The following is a 13,294-nucleotide window of genomic DNA, read 5'->3' as shown; positions in this document are numbered from 1 at the left end:
TCAGTCCCCCTCCCCCTCCACTTTTTGGGGGGTCCCACTCCTGTGCCGTTCAGTATGAGGGTCCCACCACCCTTTTTCTCTCCACACCTGTTTTCCCACCCAGTCCCCCCCAAAAAAGCAGTTAGGTGGAGTCCTGGGTGGGATTTGAGGTTTTTTGGGGGCTGCTTAAGGAGCTGTGGGTTTTTTAGGGGTTTCCCAGCACCTTTTTGGGTGTGCTGGGTGCCGTGTTGAAGGGCAGGTGCCCTCGCAAAGCCCCCCAAAATCAGGGCAGGGTTTGGGGGTCCCGGCTGGGCCCGAGGCCACGGGGAGGGGCTGCGGCCGCCGGCGGCTCAGGAGCTCTGTGGGGAGAGAAAAGGGGGTGAGAGCGGGGTGGGGGGACAGGGGGGACACTGGGATACACTGAGACCTGGACTGGAGCCAGCGGGACCAGAACTGGGGCAACAGGGATCATACTGGGAGCAGCTGGGAGCATGTTGGGGGCAACTGGGATATACTGGGAGTGTCTGGGAGTGAGTGGAACCATAATAGGGGTGAATGGGAGTGACTGGAACCATGCTGGGAGCAACTGGGATCATCCTGGGAGCAGCTGGGCCCCTGCTGGGCTCATGCTGGGCTCATGCTGGGATCTTACAGGGAGTAACTGGGTCAATCCTAGGGGCAACTGGTACCATGCTGGGGAATACTGGAATCATACTGGGATCACAGTGGGAGCAGCTTGGCCCATGCTGGGAGCCACTGGGGCCACAGTGAGGGTGACTGAGGTTATACTGGGAGTGACTGGGAGCATTCTGAGGGCAGTTGGGACTATGTTGGCACAACTGGGATATACTGGGAGCAAGTAGGATCATGGTGGAGGTGACTGGAATTATAGTGGGAGCATACTAGGAGTGACTGGGAGCATGCTGAGGTCAACAGAGATCATACTGGGAGTGACTGGAACCATAGTAGGGGTGAATGGGAGTAACTGGAACCACGCTGGGGGCAACTGGGATCAGAGTGGGAGCAGCTGGGCCCCTGCTGGGCTCATACTGGGATCACCCTGGGACTGACAGGGATCATGCTGGGAGTGACTGCAATACTCCTGGGAGTATGTGAGAGGGACTGCAACCATACTGGGGATGACTGGGGTCAAATTGGATTCATACTGGAAGTGTCTGCAAGTTACTGGGATCATACTGGTAGCAACAGTGATTGTACTGGGATCATACTGGGATCAAACTAGGATCATACTGGGAGCAACTGGTTCTATGCTAGGGGAATTGGGAACTACTTGGATCCCACTGAAGGAACTGGGAGCAACTGGGACCATGCTGGGCACAACTGGGATCATACTGGGAGCAACTGGGCCCACAGTGAAGGTGACTGGGGTCATACTGGGAGTGACTGGGAGCATTTTGAGGGCAGCTGGGATTATGTTGGCACAACTGGGATATACTTGGAGCAAGTGGGATCATGCTGAAAGCTACTGGGAGCAACTGGGAGTGAGTGGGACCACACTGCGGGCAACTGGGATATACTGAGAGAGACCAGGAGTGACTGGGATCATACTGGGACTGACTGGGAGTGTACTGGGAGTGACTGGGAGCATGCTGAGGTCGACTGGGATATACTGGGGGAGACTGGCAGTGCCAGGGATCATACTGGGAGCTACTGGAGTCATAGTGGGGTGACTGGGAGCAAGTGGAACCCTGCTGGGGGCCAATGGCTTTCTACTGGGAGTGCCAGGACATGTCTGGGTTCATCCTGGGTGTGAGTGCCACCATCTGGGGTGTCACTGGGATCCTACTGGAGTCATACTGGGAGGGAGTGGAACTCTAGTGGGGCGACTGGGAGCAACTGGGACCATGCTGGGGGTAACTTGGATCGTACTAGGAGAGACTGGGATCATACTGGTAATGACAGGGAGCATGCTGGTGACAACTGGGATATACTGGGAGTGGCTGGGAGTGACAGGAATCATTCTGGGAGTGACTGGAAGCACAGTAGGGGTGAATAGGAGCAACTGGAACCACACTGGAGGCAAATGGGATCATACTGGGAGCAGCTGGGCCCCTACTGGGTTCCTGCTGGGATCATACTGGGAGCAGCTGGGCCCCTACTGGGTTCCTGCTGGGATCTTACTGGGAATGACTGCAATAATACTGGGAGTATGTGAGAGGGACTGCAGCCATACTGGGGATGACTGAGATCAAACTGGATTCGTACTGGGAGTGTCTGAAAGTTCCTGGGATCATACCAGGGGTGACTGGACTCATACTGGGATAATACTGGGAGCAACTGGAACCACGCTGGGGGCAACTGGGATCCTATTGGGAATGACTGGGAGTGACTGGGATCCTAGTGGGAGTGACCAGGACCATACTGGAACCATCCTGGGAGTGACTGTCAGTGACCAGGACCATACTGGGACTAACTGGAACTACACAGAGGGGAACTGGGAGCAACTGGGATCATGCTGGAAGCAAGTGGGAGTAACTGGGAGTGGCAGGGTGCATTCTGGAGGCAACTGGCATAGACTGGGAGTGACTGGGATCGTAATGATGGGAACTGGAAGCATCCTGGGGCAAGTGGAAGTAACTGGGTATGACTGTGAGCATGCTGAGGGCAACTGGGATCTACTGGGAGAGTCTGCAACCATCCTGGGGGTGACTGGGACCACACTGGGAGTGAATTGGACCATACGGGGGGCAACTGGGAGTGACTGGATGTACAAGGGGGCAACTGGGATTGGCTGGGACCATGATGAGGGAAGACTGGGACCATACTTGGATTGAGTGGATCTGTGCTGGAGGCAACTGGGAGCAACTGGGACCATGCTGGGGACAACTGGGCCCACAGTGAGGGTGACTGGGGTCATACTGGGAGTGACTGGGAGCATTCTGAGGGCAGTTGGGACCATGTTGGCGCAACTGGGATATACTGGGAACAAGTGGGATCACTCTGGAGGTGACTGGGATCATAGTGGGAGCGACTGGGACCACACTGGGAGTGACTGGGAGTGGCTGGGAGCAACTGGGATCATGCTGGAAGCATGGAAAAGAGATTTCTTCCTTAAAAGACTCCTTTGGCCCAAGACTCCTCGGTGCCATGGCAGATGTTTCCTGCGGTGTTTGAGCATTCCCAGGAGCACAAATCCACAGGGATCTGCTGCAAAGTCGCCTCTAAAAACGCCAAACCAGCCAAGGGGGAGTTTTGTAGCCAAACCCAACCAGGTCTGTGTTTCCTGGTTCACCAGCTCTGCTCTTCTCCCCCCTCTGAGGTGGGATGGGAGCAGCGCTGAGACCCAAAAAGCTGCCAGAAACACCCCAAAAAAGTTGCCAGAACCCCCCAAAATTAACAAGCCCCCTACAAATTCCAAGCAGATCCCGTCCTTCCATCCTTGTGCTTTGCTGCTGGTTAAAAGCAGGTTGGAAATACAATCCTATCTATTATTCTTGTTACACCAAATATTGATCTAATATGATAATGTTAATTAAACTTTACCATATGTGTGCAGGTGACTCCTTGCAGGGGTTTGTGCAGGAGGAGGCTCTGGGGTGGCTCCTCCAGCCTCAGCCACTCCCCCCAGGGCAGTGATGGTGAGGAGCAGCCCCGTGAGGAGCCCGGTGACCCCCAGGGGCACCTTTTTGTCCTTGATGGGCCTGAGGCTGAAATGTGGGGACAAAGCCCATGGAAGGGGCACAAAGAGCACCCCACAGCCCCAGCTCTTGTACCCCCTGGGTCCCTTCCCCACCTCCCAGCACAGCCCCAGGCCCGTGGGGGGCTCCAGGCTCAGTTTGGGGGGATCCCAGTGCTGTCAGCAGCACCTAAGGATTTTTGGGGCTGCATCCCCCCCGTGCCCCCTTCCAGCACGGGATGGGCACCCCCCCAGCCCCACAGCTTGCCAAGCCCTTTGCCCTTCCTTCCCTGCTCCTTCCCGGCAGGAACTGGCCTGTTGGAGGGGACTTGCAGCCTTTGGGCTGGGCCAGGCTGTGCAAAGGAGCTGCTGCCAGGCCAGGGAGGGTCGGGCTGAGGGGAGGAGGCCGGAGCCCCCAGGCTGTGGCACTGGGGAGGCCCTGGGGCGCCTCTCTGGGCTCTGGGGCCTGGAGATTTCTCTGCCCTGGGCCAGGCCGTGGCAGAGGCCCCTGGGGGGTGCCCACACCCAGCACTGCCCCGACAAGGCCTCTGAGCAGGGCTGCCCTCCAAGCACCCCCTGCCCAGGCCGCAAAGACTTGGCACAAACCAGCCCCTCCGGGCCCTGCCAAAGTGGCCCCAAACACACCCAGGGGAGGCCCCAGGAGGGGACAGAAACCCCCCCATCTTGTGCTGTGGGGACTTCTCTCCCCCGCCACTCCCCGACGCAGCAGGACCCCGGAGACAACAACCAGGGTGGGCAGAGCCCTCGGAGGGGCAACTGCAACTTCTGTTCTGTTCTCTCTCTTGCTCTCTTTTCCCTTCCACATTGCCTTGGGGGGCTGGATCACAACCCAAAGGGCTCCACACCTGGTTTCCTTTGCAACCCAACTGCTCTAAAATAAATACTCTCTCTCTCTCAATCTCTCTCTCTCTCTCTGCAAACACTGATCATCCAGGACTGGTTCACTTTAATTCACTCCAAGGGAAACAAGAATCAAACAAAAGTTCTTCCAGCCTGGCAGGGTGGGCTGTAACACTCCCCTGTGGCTTTTGGAACTGATTTAGTGCCCACACACACTAAACTCAAGCACAGCTTTGAAACAACCTCCCCAAAAGAGGAGCTGGTTTTCCTGGTGCCTCCCTCCACTCTCTGCTGCAGCAGCTCCATCGCAGCAGCCCAGTCTGTGCAAACCAAGCCAGTTCCTGCTCAGGCCGGGAACTGGGCAGTGCCAAATGCCTGATTTGGGGCACTTTCCTGCCAGGAAAGTCAAGCCCCCTTTTCCCTTCAGCGGCTTGAGGTGATTTGAGCCTTCAAAGCACCAGGACTGCCTTTGTTTTCCCAACTCAGCCTTGGCTCCTGCTGGCTCTGTGTGCCCTGGGAAGGTGTTGTCTCAAGGACTTGCACAGCTGAGAATCCCCCAAACTCCCCCCAGGCAGTCACAGCCTTTTTTTAACCCTCTTCCTTTCCCCAGGGCTGGTTTTTGTTCACTGTTTCCTGTCCCAGCCTTTGCTGCTCCTCTTGTTGCTGCTCCAACCTCCAACATCGGGAACATTTTCCCACCTGGTTCATGGTTTTTCCTAAATTCTTTCCCTGCTCAGCCTTTCCCTGGCCATGCACTATTCCCCAAGGCAAAGGTCAAAATTCACAGGTTCACCAAAGCAAAACTGACCCCACCAGAGCCATTTGTGGAATATTTGTAAGGAAAGAACCCAAAGAAACAGGACAAGCATCCACTGGCACAGAATGTGGATGCTGCTGGTGGAGCACTGGCAGCTGCAAAGAGTTTCCACATTTATTGAAACTCTCTCTAAACCCTGACATCAACAAATTCCAATTATTACCAGGAAATGCACCCAGCATTTCCTCCATAGGTAAATATTCTCCAGGTAAGAACCCCTCTGCCTGTGTCTGCAAAGGAAGAACTCAAAGGATCATTTTTCCCACCCAAACACTTCATTTTTCAAGAAGCTTTAATTGATGCAGAGCTTTTTACTGTCCCCAACCCCAAACTCCTCCTGCCCCAGGCTGCAGTTTAGGGCATTTTGGAGCAAAAAGCAGGTGGGGGAGGAAGAGGAGGAGAAAACAGACCTGGGAGGGAACAACAGAGGAACTTAACATGGAAAATACTCCCAAAGACACTGGGTTTGGGGAAATAAAGGACTTTTGTGTCCCAAAGAGCACTTCGAAACTATTGCAGACCAATATAGTTGTGGCCTTTTTTTGCTGCCCAGGGAAGGGCAATGAGTCCACAAGTGGCTGTGGGAGTGATTCAAAGGGGCTTTTCTGTAGTGACCAAAGGAGAGGGAATCCAACCAGTCAGCAGCAATTTCCACTTTTTGTCTGCAAATCCAAGAGTAATTCAGCCCTGACCTGAGGGGTCCCTGCAAGGAGACACCTGGGGGTCACAGGGACCCCAAAGTGGGACCCCCAGGCTGGGCTGGGCTGGAAGGGGAGGCCCAGGGGAGACGGAGCAGGACGGGCAGGAGAAAGCTGCTTCTTCTTGCTCCTCTTAGTCTCACCTCCTCCTTCCCCCTCCCAAATTCCCTCTGGATCTGGCACAGCAATCTTGGGAAGAGAGAACTAAGCTCAAATGCAAACTTGCTTCATCCTGGGCCAGCCCAGCCCCCACACCCCCGATCTGGCTCAACACCCCCATCCCGGTCCATCCCACACCCCCATCCCAGTATATTCCCAGCCCGGTCCATCCCACACCCCCATCCCAGTATATTCCCAGCCCGGTCCATCCCACATCCCCATCCCAGTATATTCCCAGCCCGGTCCATCCCACACCCCCATCCCAGTATATTCCCAGCCCGGTCCATCCCAGCCCGGGTGTGTCTTTCAGTCCCAGCCCGGCTCGGCTTGGCAGGGACTCCAAGCCCCTCCCGTGCCAGCCCTGCCCCAGCAGGGCCATGTGGCAGCAGCCGATGCGGCTGCAAGGCCGGTCCCCCCCGGGCGGGAGCAGTGGCGGGCCCGGGGCAGCCAAAGGGGTCGGAGCGAGAGGAGCCGGGACGAGGCAGCGCTGCTGCGGCAGCGGCTCCTTCCGAGCCCGCCGGGGCTGGGCGGGAAGGAGGAGCCCGCGGGCAGCCGCTCCCTGCGCGGGCCCTGCGGAGGGGACAGGGCGGGACGAACCCGCCGGACCCCCCTCCCGGCCCCTCCAGCCGCGCCGGGGCTGCGCCGGAGCTCCGCCACCGCCTCCCCGAGTGCCCGCCCGGCTTGGCCCAGAATCCCAGCTCCCTGTGCTGAACCGGCCGCGGTTTACGGGAAACAGCCCTGGCGATGTGCCCGGAGCCGCTGCTTTAGGAGTCCCAGCCCTGGCGATGTGCCCGGGCTGGGGGCAGTCTGTCCCAGTCTGTCCCAATCCATCCCAGTCCATCCCAGTCCGTCCCAGTCTGTCCCAGTCTGTCCCAGTCTGTCCCAGTCCGTCCCAGTCTGTCCCGGTCCATCCCAGTCCGTCTCAGTCTGTCCCAGTCTGTCCCAGTCTAGCCCAGTCCATCCCAGTCTAGCCCAGTCCATCCCAGTTCGTCCCAGTCCATCCCAGTCCATCCCAGTCCCTTCCCAGCAGCCGCCGCCGTTTCCCGGGTCCTGCCCCCCCCGCCCCCCCAGAGCTGCCGCCGGACGCCGCCCCCCCAAGATGCTGACGGGGGTCGGGGCTCCGTCTTTGGCTTCGTCTCCCTGGGCTGGGGCTCGGCCTCCGCCCGCGGGAGGAGCTGAGGGGGGTCCCCGGGGGTCGTGTGTCCCCCCCGGAGCGTGTGTGCCCCCCCGGGACCCCCATCCCGCTGTCCCCCCCTTAAAGGGGGGGACAGCGGGATGGGGGTCCCACGGGAGGCCTGCACACACCCGCTCCCCCGGGCGGGGACACACGACCCCCCGGGGACCCCCCTCAGCTCCTCCGCGGGGCGGCAGGCCCGAGCCCAGCCCAGGGAGATCGCCCCCCGCCCCCGCGGCATCCGCTGATCGCGGCGCTTCCCCCGCTTTGGCCCCAAAGCGGCGCCTTTAAGGCCGAGTTTAAGCGCAGGGCCCGCGAGTTCAGCTCGGCCCGGCCCGGGGGTCCCGCCGCTCGGGCCCGTCCAGGGGGCCCGGGGGTGGCGGGGGGACCCGGGCCGGTGCCGGGAGGGGTCCCGAAGGGGATCCCGGGGCATTCCCGGCAATTCCCCCGGGCCCGCCCCCCGCGCTCCCTCGGCCACTTTCGCTTTCGCGTCTCCCGAACTGCGCCCAGCGGGGCCAGCGGAGCAGCGCGATGGCTCCAGCGCTGGGGCTGGGGGCGCTCCTGGCGCTCCTGGGGGTCTTGGCGGTCTCGGGGGGGCAGCCCGAGGGTAAGTGGGACCCCCGGAACGGGCAACTCCTCAGCCTTTATTCCCGGGCACCGGCACTTCCCTGAACTTCCATTTCCGGGCACCGGGACCCCCCTGCGCCCTGTCCCTCAGCACCGGGACCCCCTGAATCCCGATTGCTGGGCACGGGAACCCCCTGAGCCCCCATTCCCAGAAGGAGACCCCCCTGAACACCCATTTCCGGGTACTGGGACCCCCCTGCACCCTCTCCGTCAGCACCGGGACCCCTTTAAACCTCCTTATTCGGCACCAGGACCCCCTGAACCTCCATCCCCGGCTCCAGAACCCCTCCGAACCCACTTAGACTCAACAAATACCCCGCTGTGCCCCTTTTCCTGTCAATCCCGCATCTCCCAGCCCCCTGAACCTCCCTTTTCCTTGACCCTTGAACCCCCGAAACCCTCCAATCTCTGTGACTCCCCCAGTTCTCCACTCCCTGTGCTTCCTGCAGGCACTGGGAATGCCCTCGACCGCAATTCCTGGGCACAAGGACCCTCCTGAACTTCCATTTCTTGGCACAGGGACCTCCCTGAACCCCCATTCCTGAGCACTGGGACGCCCCCTGGACCCCCTACCCCAGCACCTGGACTTCCCTAAATGCTCCTATCCAGCACTGGGGCCTCCTGAACCCTCATTCCCAGGCCTGGGAGCCACTCTGAACCCCATTCCTGGGAAGAGACCCCACTGAACCCCCATTCCTGGGCACTGAGATCCCCCTGAACCCCCATCCTCGGCTCCGGGACCCAGCTGAATGCCCGTATCCTGCACCAACACTCCCCTGCACCTGTTTTCCCGACCATCCTGCCTCTCCCAGTCCCCACAGCCCCCTTTTCCTTGACCCTGAGACCCCCTGGACCCCCATTCCCACCTTTCCCAGCCCCCAGCCCCCACTTTCCTCAACACTGGGGACCGCTGGACCTCCCTTTCCTGGGCGCAGGGACTCCCTGAACCTCCATCCCACTTCTCCCAGTGCCCTCACCCCCCTTCCCCTGACCCTGGGACCCCCCTGAACCTCCATTCCTGGGCACAAAGAACCCCCTGAACCCCCTTATCCACCACCCAGTCCCCCCCTGAACCCCCTTCTCTGGGACCAGGACCCCCTGCATGCCCCTGTTGGGCACTGGGACCTCCCTGCAGCCCATTTCCCGGCCATCTCACCTCTCCCAACTCTCAGATGCCCCCTTTTCTTTGATCCTGGCACCCCCTGGATCCCCATTCCCGGCCATCTCACATCTCCCCACCCTGTAACCCCCTCTGTTTCCTCAACCCCGGGGACCTCTGGGCCCCCTTTGCTGGGCAGAGGGACCCCCTGGACCCCCCCAATTCCACCTCTCCCAATCCCTGTATCCCCCTTTTCCCTGACGCTGAGACCTCCTTGAACCCTCAATCCTGTGCAGTGGGAGCCCTGGCACCCCCTACCCCAGCACTGACACCCCCTGCACCGACTTCCCTGGGATCCCCAAACCCCCTTCCCAGCTCTCCCAGCTCTCCCAGTTCCCCCTTTCTTTGACCCTTGGACACCCCCAGACCCCCCAAATCTCCGTGTCCCCCCAGTTCTCCACTCCCTGCGTTACCTGCACATGGCGGTGACAGAGCCCAGCCCGGGGGTCCCTCAGTTCCTGTCCATGGGATACGTGGACGGGATCCCCTTCATGCGCTACGACAGCGAGCGGGGCCGGGCAGAGCCGCTGACTCCGTGGATGGCGGCCGGAGCCGAGCCGGGATATTGGGATGAACAGACCCAGATTGCTGAGGGGAACCGGCTCGTGGCTGCCGACAACCTGGAGACAGTGGGGGGCCGGTACAACTGGAGTGGGGGTGAGTGGGGGGAGCCGGGGAATGGGGGGATGTGTGGGGCTGGGATGGGATGTGTGGGACTGGGATGAGGATCCAGGGCACTCCAAGGGGTTGGGACGGGATGTGTGGGGCTGGGATGGGGATCCAGGGTACTCCAAGGGGCTGGAATGGGATCTGTGGGGCTGGGATGGGGTCCATGGCGCTCCAAGGGCTGGGATGAGGCTCTGTGAGTCTCCATCGGACTCTGGGGCTCCAAAGGGCTGGAATGGGGCTCTGTGGGGCTGGGACACAATTCCAGGGCTCTCCATGGGTCTGATCCCACTCCCAAGGTCTACACACAAGGCAGTGGCTTTATGGCTGTGACCTCCTGTCCGACGGGAGCGTCCGTGGATCCCTTCGGCGCAGCTACGACGGGCGGGATTTCATCTCCTTCGAGCTGGGATCCGGGAGCTTCGTGGCGGCCGATGGAGCTGCCCAGATCACCAAGAGGAAATGGGAACACGATGGGATCGAGGTGGAGAGACTGACACATTACCTGGGGAACACCTGTCCAGAATGGCTCCGGAAATACATCAGATGCGGGCGGGAGGCACTGGAGCGCAAAGGTGAGGGAGACAGAATTCCCATGGGAATGTGGGATTTGGAAGGGTGGAACTGAGGAACACAGGAATTCCCGTGGAATTCTGTGGATGAATCTGAGTCATCCAACTCCCATGGGAATTCCATGAATGGATCCCACTGTTGTCCCATTCCCATGGCAATTCTGTGGGTGGATCTCACTCCAATCCCATTCCCATGGGAATTCCATGGATGGATCTCACCTTTATCCCATTCCAGATCCCCCCGATGTCCACGTGTCCGGGAAAGAGGAACACGGGATCCTGACGTTGTCCTGCCACGCGTACGGATTCTACCCCAGGGTGATCGGGATCAACTGGTTGAAGGGGGATGAACTGCGGGATCAGGAGACGGAGTGGGGCGGGATCGTTCCCAACAGCGACGGCACCTTCCACAGCTGGGCCAGGATCGAGGCGCTGCCGGGGGAGCGGGAGCAGTACCGGTGCCGGGTGGAGCACGCCGGAATGCCGGAGCCCGGGATCTTCGCCTGGGGTGAGGCTGGGAACGGGCAATGTGGGAACTGGGGGTTTGGGAAGGAGGAATTTGGGAGTGTGGGACAGCGGGATGGGGGTAACCCTCCCCCTCCTCCCCCTCCTGCCCTTCCCAGAGCCGGAATCCGTCTGGAATTCCAGCCCGGTGTTGGTGGCTGTGTCCGTCATCGCTGCCATCATCATCATTGGCCTCGTGGGAGTCGGTGTCTGGAAGCTCCGATCCGGTAACTCCCGGGATGGGGGTCGGGAAGGGGCACGGATCCGCCCGGCAGCATTCCGGGGATCCTGTGCCACGGGTGCTGATCCCGCTTTCTTTCCATAGGGAAGAGGGAGGGGAATGGATACGACCCCGCACCCACCAGTGAGTCCCAGCAGCGTGTGTGGATCCAGATCCTCTGGGCAGGGATCCCAGGATGGATGCCGGGATTCCAGAGGGGAATGGGGGCCTAATGGCTGGAGCGGGATTGGAAGGGGATTCCAGCTCAGGGCAGGATTCCAGAGTGGGCTCAGGTGGAATTGTGGACTGGGATCAGGGCTGGATTCTGGAGTGGGATTGGGGTGGGATGGATGGAGTGGGATTGGGGTGGGATGGACGGAGCAGGATCAGGAGGGATTCCAGAGCAGTTCCTGCTCTCCCTGGGCTCCACAGCTGGCTCCATCCCCTGGGATGGGAACAGGGACATGGTGACTCCTTTCCCTGCTCTCATCCCAGCAGGAATCACAGCCTGAGCCATTCCGGAGCTGGATCCACCCCTTCCCTCTCCCTGCGGAAAGGCAGGAGCTGCTGGCAGAGCTCACCCCGCTGCTCCCACCCACCCCGGCCCCCCTGCGGCTCTTCCCGATGGATCCTTCCTGCTTTTTCCCGTGTGGAACCCAGGACCACAATTATTCCTGAGGCTTTAATTTGGGTGTGAAAATCTCCTGCTTTGGGCAATAAATCCTGGCTCCCTCCTCTGGCACCCGGCAGTTCCTCTGTGGGAACCAGGAATAGGAATGGGGACAGGGGGGCTTGGATGGGGACACAGGGAGCAGGTTGGGGACAGCAGGAATGGGAATGGGAACTCCAGGAATGGGAATGCGGACATTGGGAGCAGGTTGGAGTCACCAGGAATGGGAATGGGGACACCGTGAGACAATGGGGAAAGGGATGGGGACACCAGGAGCAGGATGGGAAGACCAGGGGAAGGTTGGGGACACTGGAGCAGGCTGGGGACATCAGGAATGGGATGGAGACGCCAGGAATAGCAATGGAGACATTGGGAGCAGGTTGGGGACAGCAGGAACTGGGAATGGGGACCCCAGGAATGGGAACGGGGACATTGGCAGCAGGTTGGAGACACCAGGGACTGGGAATGGGGACATCAGGAATGGGATGGTCACACTGGGAATGAGAGCACCAGGAATGGAGTGGGAACATCAGGGACAAGCATGGGGACACTGGGAACTGATGAAGAGGAGCAGAGACCCCAGACTCACCTAAACCCCTCTGAGCATTGAGGGCCAAGAGAAGCTCCGCCTGAGCTCTGCCCATTATTAATATGTATAGACAGATGTAATCGCATGAATATGATTTATCACATTTAATCACATATGAAACTTGTATAAAACCTCTGATTTTGTGTGAACCCTTTGAGCAAGTTCTCTGTGGTGCAAACCACGCTCGCTCCCGACATTGGCAATAAATCCCTTTGCTGTTCAAAAGATCCAAAACTCTCTGAGCAGTTCTTCGGACCGGGTTTTTCAGCATCACAGAGGCAAAGGCACAAACTGAGGGATGCCCTCAGAGTGCAACATTCTCACCAAAGCTCCCCTCTCAGCTTCCTTTACACTGACCTCTTCCTGCAAGGACCTCCTTCCCATTCTGCTGATGCTTCTCAGGTTGTGTACCACCAGAAACAAAACAAATGCCAAGGGATGTGCTTAGATTCACCAAGGATACAGCCCACCAGAATTAACATCTGATTCAGACCGGCAGGAAAATGCTCACCTGACCCCTCTGCCCCCCAGTTCCCAAAGCCCACCCCACCGCTTGCATCCCACCTGGAAAGAACAAGAAGACGCTCACAGAACGACCTTTGAAGAGAAGTGCCTGTCAGAACTGCAAGGAGGGATGCACAACAATCTCACGTGGGGGATATTCTCTGCTCTGCCCTGCAGACCCTTGTGCTGGGGTCAAAACTCAGCCTCTCTGCTTCCCTCTCCTGAGGGACTTGTTCTTAGACATCCCTTTCCCCTCCCGGCAATTCCCAAGCCTGTACCCGGCTCTCAACCCCTCTCTGCCTCAGAGCCCTCAACTTCTCTTGCAGAGAGCTGGGCCTGTCAACCCACCTGCCAAAAGCAGGGCCCTTGGGCTGCCTCGGAGGTTCCTGCAGTCGCCCCAGGCCCTGCCCAAGGCCCTCCCATCAGGGGCTGGGCCCTGGGGGCCGGGGGAGAACCCA

At 59.6% G+C, this 13,294-nt stretch overlaps 1 protein-coding gene across 3 annotated transcripts in view; it reads left to right on the top strand.

Annotated features, from left to right (window-relative positions):
* Nucleotides 1-7,580: 7,580 nt before the first annotated feature.
* LOC135405761 (class I histocompatibility antigen, F10 alpha chain-like) overlaps nucleotides 7,581-13,294 on the top strand; it is a 152,203-nt gene continuing 146,489 nt past the window's right edge. Inside the window, exons 1-6 of one of the 3 annotated variants that reach the window (XM_064640344.1) lie at nucleotides 7,592-7,932; nucleotides 9,505-9,768; nucleotides 10,077-10,352; nucleotides 10,585-10,857; nucleotides 10,973-11,080; nucleotides 11,179-11,807. In XM_064640344.1, coding sequence (XP_064496414.1) covers nucleotides 7,857-7,932; nucleotides 9,505-9,768; nucleotides 10,077-10,352; nucleotides 10,585-10,857; nucleotides 10,973-11,080; nucleotides 11,179-11,306 — 1,125 coding nt within the window. In that variant the 5' untranslated portion in view covers nucleotides 7,592-7,856 and the 3' untranslated portion in view covers nucleotides 11,307-11,807. Of the gene's footprint in view, nucleotides 7,933-9,504; nucleotides 9,769-10,076; nucleotides 10,353-10,584; nucleotides 10,858-10,972; nucleotides 11,081-11,178; nucleotides 11,808-13,294 lie in introns of those variants that run through there. The other 2 variants (XM_064640345.1, XM_064640343.1) reach the window with 2 other exon arrangements.

This window comes from Pseudopipra pipra, chromosome W, assembly GCF_036250125.1.
Source record: "Pseudopipra pipra isolate bDixPip1 chromosome W, bDixPip1.hap1, whole genome shotgun sequence".
Classification (NCBI taxonomy): Eukaryota; Metazoa; Chordata; class Aves; order Passeriformes; family Pipridae; genus Pseudopipra; species Pseudopipra pipra.
Note: the sequence above shows the minus strand (reverse complement) of the source record. Positions and strands in the feature narration are given on the sequence as shown.